Source organism: Micromesistius poutassou (assembly GCF_964030765.1).
Source record: "Micromesistius poutassou genome assembly, chromosome: 2".
NCBI classification, from domain to species: domain Eukaryota; kingdom Metazoa; phylum Chordata; class Actinopteri; order Gadiformes; family Gadidae; genus Micromesistius; species Micromesistius poutassou.
This window is the reverse complement of record NC_140272.1, coordinates 14,346,686-14,354,185: the sequence shown is the minus strand read 5'-3', so window position 1 is coordinate 14,354,185 and position 7,500 is coordinate 14,346,686. Positions and strand designations below refer to the sequence as shown.

General features: G+C 41.6%; 2 protein-coding genes across 2 annotated transcripts in view; one reads left to right on the top strand and one right to left on the bottom strand.

The window, feature by feature from the left end:
- The window catches only part of eya2 (EYA transcriptional coactivator and phosphatase 2), a gene marked incomplete at both ends in the record, with an annotated part of 13,933 nt that extends 10,836 nt beyond the window's left edge, over window positions 1-3,097 (top strand). The window contains 4 exons of the mRNA XM_084463430.1: window positions 875-989; window positions 1,616-1,737; window positions 2,590-2,690; window positions 3,017-3,097. Of these exons, the coding sequence (XP_084319556.1) occupies window positions 875-989; window positions 1,616-1,737; window positions 2,590-2,690; window positions 3,017-3,097 (419 nt within the window). The remainder of the gene's footprint in view (window positions 1-874; window positions 990-1,615; window positions 1,738-2,589; window positions 2,691-3,016) is intronic.
- A 1,202-nt stretch (window positions 3,098-4,299) lies between these two features.
- tgm5l (transglutaminase 5, like) overlaps window positions 4,300-7,500 on the bottom strand; it is a 7,475-nt gene continuing 4,274 nt past the window's right edge. The window contains exons 10-14 of the mRNA XM_084463682.1: window positions 7,064-7,123; window positions 6,742-6,951; window positions 6,191-6,348; window positions 5,627-5,763; window positions 4,300-4,877 (exon numbers count right to left, since the gene is read on the bottom strand). Of these exons, the coding sequence (XP_084319808.1) occupies window positions 4,727-4,877; window positions 5,627-5,763; window positions 6,191-6,348; window positions 6,742-6,951; window positions 7,064-7,123 (716 nt within the window). The 3' untranslated portion in view covers window positions 4,300-4,726. The remainder of the gene's footprint in view (window positions 4,878-5,626; window positions 5,764-6,190; window positions 6,349-6,741; window positions 6,952-7,063; window positions 7,124-7,500) is intronic.

Sequence of the window (7,500 nt, the reverse complement as noted above, 5' to 3'; positions counted from 1 at the left end):
TGGAGGCGTCTGGGAGCGATGACGCTTTGATGCGGGGTTTCATCGCGAGTGTTAACACGTCCTGCTCGGTGGGATGCGTGCTCGTCGTTGAAGGGTCTTGTGACTGTGGGCTGTGCCTCACGTCACACTGGCCACACAGAGCCAAGTTTAAGCACTATATTGTCGGAAAGGCTCAAACATTTTTAGGAAATAAAACTAAGATTTAACAAAAATAATTAAATACTTTATGAATATAAATAAATACATGTGCTGTTTGTATATATATATTCAGAAAATCTGAACGAAAAGTACAACTCAGAAAATCCAGCGGGTTTGGGCTTGTAGATCGTGTTTTCACACAACCTTTAGATAGGAGGTGATACGGTTGTGGTCTGAAATGGAGAGTGTGCAGCTGTTCTAATGTCCAGACAGCCTCCAGGGTGAGCCATGCCAACACTGGCTGTGTTCAGGCAGGGCTGATTACTACACTATGTTAAGAAACAACATGTGGTTTTGGGGTTTTGGCTGTGGGATCATCGTGTGAGATTTGTCCATCAGGAGAATGGAGCATACGTGGAAGCCCTGTGTACCAATCTCTCAGGGATTTACGCAAGATCGCAGTGCGGTAGATCCGCTTTCCTGTTGATTGTTAGTGTTTTCTTTTGTCCGTCGAATAAGCATGGACTAGCTTATTTATTCTTTGATTTCTTCATCGATCTCTTCTTCCTTGTCTTCCTCATTCTCACATCATTGAATCATCCACCATCAACAACAACAACACCATCCTCATCATCCCCCTTATCCACTTCATCGTCGTCATCAACACCATCCTCATCATCATCATCATCATCATCCTCACCTCCTCACCCTCCTCCTCTTCCTCCCCTGGCGGCAGGTCTGCTGGGCAGCCCTAAGAGGGAGGAGTGGCTCCAGCTGAGGAGGGAGATGGAGGTCCTGACCGACCTCTGGCTGACCCAGGCGCTCAAGGCCTTGGCTCTCATCAACTCCAGGTGGGTTCCTGCCTGGGTTGATGTGTGGGGGTCGTGAACTCTGCGGAGTGCTTTCGTTTCTGCTTGTTTGTGCATCCAGGAAAAAAGCTGGGAAGTGCACATGATTTTGATCAAGATTGCCATTCATTTACCGTGTTGAACCATCCCTAATGAACAGGAATGAGTGAGCCAAGATATGTATTTTTGTTTATAAATAAATCAATTTGTTTATAAAAAATATTGTTTATTAATAGAGATTTTGGAATATGGTATTTATTTCCTTTGGTCATGGTTGCAAATGTACATGAAGAGAAAATGATAAAACGACTCGCTGCAAGAAGCCGATACATTAATTAATTGGTTTCATTCATTCACAATATGTCATAATGTGTCAAAATATGTCACAAAAACAACAATTTAGAAACCATATCTCTAACGTCTTACTCCTCCATGAGCACCGGTGGATGTCATACAGAAGAATTCTTAATGACTTGTTAAATATAGACTTAAAAATAGAAATAATAATAGTTCATCATTATAATAAATACAAAAACCCACCAATCAATACAATGAGCCAAAAGCCTCCAGATGATCCAGCTAAACCCTGTCCTTCCCCCCCCCCCCTGGCCCTCGTCCTCCTCCTCCAGGCCTAACTGTGTCAACGTGCTGGTGACCACCACCCAGCTGATCCCAGCCCTGTCCAAGGTGCTGCTGTACGGCCTGGGCTCCGCGTTCCCCATAGAGAACATCTACAGCGCCACCAAGACAGGTGAGACATACACACACACACACACACACATTCACGGACACACACACACACACACACACACACATTCACATGCTGACACCCTGCCATAGGCTGCTCACAGTTTAGTCAAGTAAGGGCATGAAGGAAGGAGGTAATGAACAAAGCCATTGTTGCGGAGGGAGTTGGAAGGACGTCAACGGATAGAGCGCAAGCGTATTGTGTGGTGCATCGGAAGTGTGGCGGTAGCAGTTTCAGAGATCGCTGGAATACTATCCACTTCATCCCCTCCCTCCTTCTCCGGTCTCAGAGGGAAGGGAGGGAACGGAGAGAGCTCCACGATGTAGAATGCACCTGACTTGTGCGAAACGAATTGCTATATATACAAATAACAATGATGTTACATTTGATTTTCTGAATACTCAAACCACATAAGATATATATTAGGGAAAAAGCATGACCGGTATACTGTCATTGTAAAATAAAATATGAAGGGGGGGGGGGGGGGGGGGGTTATGTGGCTGAGGCGAAGGCAGGGTGGCTCAGTACCACAGAAGTAATAATAAAGTAATGATTCTCCAATAACGGGACACCCCACACTGGGTTATTCCCCTTATACCACAACTGAGCAACAATGATCAGGTATTAGCTACTTTCATCTATAACAAAATCTAAACATTATTTGGCTTTGAGCCCTTGGATATTATTGACAAGTCAGGGTCAAGTATTTAACAATGCTGTGAAATGAATATATATAATTGTAATAAGTACATAGTCGTAAATAATATTTAAAATGAAACATGTATACCTCGTAGCGTTTGTATGAGATGTAAGTGATAGCTCTGATGCTCACCAACTGATCCGGGGGTTCCTCAGGGAAGGAGAGCTGTTTCGAGCGCGTCTCCCAGAGGTTCGGACGGAGAGCCGTCTATGTTGTCGTGGGAGACGGAGTGGAGGAGGAGACGGTGGCCAAGAAGGTAAACACTCCATCTGCCCCCATGGCTCTAACCCAGGGAGACCACCTCAACCCAGAGCCGTCTCGCAGACATTATATAAGCTTTAATGCAAAGGATAAATATTCTTCACTGTAAGACGATAAGAAACTAAACATTAACTTTGTTTGCCTAAAATGGTATTTTATAAATACATATAATATAAAATATGTTAATCTGATTTGAATACATTTTACATTTATGTATTTAAAATCTGCAGTAATGCACCGTTAACAGTATTTTTTTTAATAAATATAACAAAAATGTATATAACAGTATATAAATATTTTATTGTTTGCCGTGGTGTTTAGAAGACGATGCCTTTCTGGAGGGTGTCGTGTCGAGCTGACCTGGAGGCGCTCAGCCATGCACTGGAGCTGGACTACCTCTAGGGGGCAGCAGCCACCAACACCACCACTCTGCTTTGCACACGTTGGCTCTGGGAGAGAGGAAGGCCCAGGCGACTGAGTGAAATGGATCCAAGACACTGATGAAAGCAGCTTCGTTCTTTTTTTTTTTTTTTATCCCCCGGTGGTCTTCATAATGACTTGGAGCGGACAACTGAAACAGGAAGCAGCCTCACCTCTTTTGACTCAAGCCAAGAGGACATGTGGGGGACTCTGTTTTTAAAGACATTTTTCGAGGTTTTTGTTTTGAAATAAGGGACCAAAGTTACACATCTAACCACAGGGAACGCTGTTTATTACTGGAAAACGTTTTTGCTCGGTCATTTATGTTTATTTTATCATTGTTTTGAGAAAGAATTAAGGAGTGGTGCCCCACTTTTCGGTGTAATTTAAAGGGTGTTGCACTGCAAGGAAAATGGTCAACATGACACGGAATCTAAAGTTCCCTCCAGTAGGAATCTCAAGTCGTCTCTTGGGAATGGGGAGAGAATCAAATTATTTCCAGTAAACAAGCCAACTTCATAGAGAGTAGAAGAAAAGGTTTAACGCCATAACATTATTTTTAACTGATATCCCACCTTCACTATATTTTAGAATCACTTTAACTTTGAATAGGCTAGATACATTACATTTACCTATATAGTTAGAGCCTTTAAAAAATAGATCATATGTTACATTTAAAATGTAAGTTATTTATTAATTAGTGAAATCCCACAGTGAGTGAGGAGTGATTTTGGCAACAAAATATCAACAGAGAGGAAAAAAGGCCCAATTTCTAAAAACAATGTATTAAAGATGCTGTATGATAGGCTTTTGGTTTGAATGATTGCTTGTGATAATGGGTTGTATATTTTGTTCATGTTTTAACTTAGCCCATAATCTCTGGTATGGTTGTCCATGGGCCATTTTACACTCCCACTGTCAGTTGGCTACAGTCTGTATATAATGCTTTATTGTTACATGTGTTTTTCTTGAACAGTTATAATAGATTAATAAATATAAATTAAATGCATTCTGGGAAAAGTGTGCTGGTTTCTTTTACAAATATACCTTCATCATTATTGATAGAGAAAACTGTTCATTGTGAGATGCGCTCATTTTATTGTGGATTAATAGTTTGTATGTAAGAATAATAAGAAAACAATGACTTTATATAGGTTATTTAATGATGCAGAAGGTAACTTGCAGAACGCTTGAAATGTAAATTGTCTGTATATGAGCAATATAGGGCAAGGGCTTCCTCTGCTGGAAAGGAAATTTTTTAAGCCTAATTTAAAAGCATTTAGGCAAAATATATATTGAAACAATTATTTTACATTATCAGGTAGAAATATATATAATACAAATAAAATGTAAATATACAAAAATAACAATTTCTCACGGATACAAAATATTTTAATAATTTAAATGTTCAACCTGAAATTGCCCATCAACAAGTGTAAAGGGCCTACTAGTTTGGCAGTAGATTTTGTGGTAGATATAAAGTTGTTGAGTATGTTTTCACACAAGAGTGCTTGCAGACACGAGCCACTCCTAATACTCACACTTTAAAACATGTTTAAACAGAAAAAAACACTGCCTCAAAAAGACACTAAGACAGCTAAAGGGAAATGTTCAATTTCGGTTGACAGTGACCATCTGGAAGCCTCTGACGACGGCTCTGTTGGTGAGGCTGAGTCTGGCCTGCAGCATCCTTGTTCCTGCCTTCAGTGGCACAAAGCTCACTGGCTGTTGCACTCTGCCCCCTGGTGGCAGGTTGAGCATCCTGCAATGAGAGGGAAGCGAGACAGGACACCTTTAGTCATTTATCCCTGGAGTTCCCAACTCTTTTCATGCCCTGGACAATTCTGGCACAGGATGACCCACCACCCATTTTACATTCTCATTACCATGCCAATAAAGGCAGAAGGCAGTTCATTCCCACCTCTCTATGTATATTGTTTAACATAAGTATGTCTTCAAACATACTGATGATCAACGAAACAGAACCACGTCTACATAACATTGAAAACAGATTGAAAACTTCTGATACAACAGACCTGACTTGCGGACCATTTAAGATACATTTCATTGGCAGGTAAGACTTTTCAGGCATCCTGCTCAAGGATTTCCACAGACACGCTGTGGACTGACTATGGGTTCAAATCCCAAACCTTTCGGACAGGAATCCACATCTTAGTAACGATTCCGGCCCCTATACAACAAATGAAATGCCTTTGACACTGAGACAATCCTCAGACAAAGCAAATGGATTATCCCTTAATCCCTAACCCTTATCATTAAATCTTGACGATTTGTCATTGGTTTAGTTTAACATAATGAGTGCCGCTCCCACATCATCAACAGTGTGACAGCTGCAGCGATTATTCTAGGGAATCACACAGTGCTGTAGGGTGAGCCTCCTGCCACGCCTGGAACCAAACATTCCTCCACCCATTCTCCTCCACCCATTCTCTAACTGAGATCTGAAACACGAGTGAGAGAAGGCATCAGGCACCGAAGAGGTCGTCTCACCTGAACTCCCGCTCGCCCAGTTTGAGTCCAGCGGCCCTGATGGTCAGCACCCCGCTGACGGGCACAGAGAAGGGGTTGGTGAAGCTCATCACCGCCGTGTGTTGGGTGCCGGGATTCACAGCACCCTCGTCCATAATCTAGACACGGAGACAAAATTAATTTTTTGATTTTTACTTTGACTTTGATTGAAATGATGGTCATATTTTGAGTGTGATCCTTGTCCCATATTGCTTCTTATTTTTTTATTTCATATTTTTCCAAAAATATGAATATGAAAATATGAATCCCTTCGTTTAACTTCCAAGTTAAACGAAGGGATTCATCTAAACCTCCTCTCCTTAAGATTTCAAATGTTGTACTGGCAAACATCTGACATTAGATAAGTGCCATAAGAAATGACATAAATGTTTCTGTTTACGCATCTTGATCGATTGTGTATGACCGTGAATGTGATTGTGAATTGAAATCTTTTAATCTGTTTAGATCTTTACTATCTTAGCATTCACACTCATAGCGGAACTCTGCTAGGAGCTAACCCCAGGTGACCGTCAGTGTTTATCCTACCTCTATGTCCAGCTGTGGGCTTTCGATGTTGAACTCCTCGCAGGCCATGACTCGCTGCTGATTGGACAGATCCTCCAAGACCACTGCCAAGTTGATCAGGTCCTCCCCCACCACATCCTCATAATGGGCAGGAGAGATCTGGTGGCTGACCACTTTGACTGTAGAAGAGAGGGAGAGAGACATGCAGAGACCTTCAGGAACAGTTGGTGGCAGATAGTACAGAGGAAAATGGCATTTGTGGGAACTCATTTAAAAAATGCCTTCTTTGCGTACTAACACAGCCTGTTGGAAGTTGGATCATTGATCAACTATGGCAGATATGAATCTCCAGCTCATGTAGATGCACATTATTTCCACAATGTTTAAGAATATATCATATTTTATTTCTTAATCCATGCATCTGCCTTTAAAGCAAAATCAGATTTGTTAAGTCTTCTCACAGTTAAATTCTTTCTAGAAATTAAAAATGGTGATCTTTCATACATGCCAATGTCAATTTGGGATTTTGTATATTCTATATATATGTAATGATTTGAGTGAAGTGAATTTACCCTCCAATGGAGCCAGCTTCACAATGCTCTGACCCTCCCAGAATGTATCTGAGGGGCTGTGGTTGTATTGTTTGGCCTGGGCATTGAGATGCTCAATGATCTCCTTGGCAACCGTCTCCTTATTGATTATCGTTACCCTGAAGATGATGGGCACACCAGCAACAGGAGCTTTGTCCAGAGTTAGAGTGACAGACACACCCTGGTACGTAGCTGCAGAGTATAACATCAGAACATCGTCATATAATAAAACCAAACAGTGATAAACCATACCAAAAATAATGAGCCAAATCAATGATCAATGAAGACTCTAAGGTGTTCCTACAATTGGACACTGTGTCCTCTGATACGTGCCGGCTCCTTGATCTCAGCGTTGAAACAGGGCCTGGATTTGAAAACACACCACATAAAAAGTTAGTTCAACTACATGAATCTTTCTTTTGGCACTTATTAACACACACTTAATAATTTGAGTCAATTATTAATGAGCACTTAAAAAACGAATGAATGAGCATTTCTCTGTGCCTAAAAAACCATTCATGCTACAAGTCAAACAAGGTGTTTTAACCGTTGGTTGTTCAAACACCAACACCCAACTACAGAATGTGGACCTCAAGTTGGCCAACAAGAGAACTTCCACCGACAAGCGCCCGACAACCACCACCAGGGGCCCGGGCCACTCAGGGCCCCTTGTTGGTGTCTGTTGGGATTTGTTCAGCCACACAAGCACCTTGACGTACATAATCCATGGCTCTGCACACA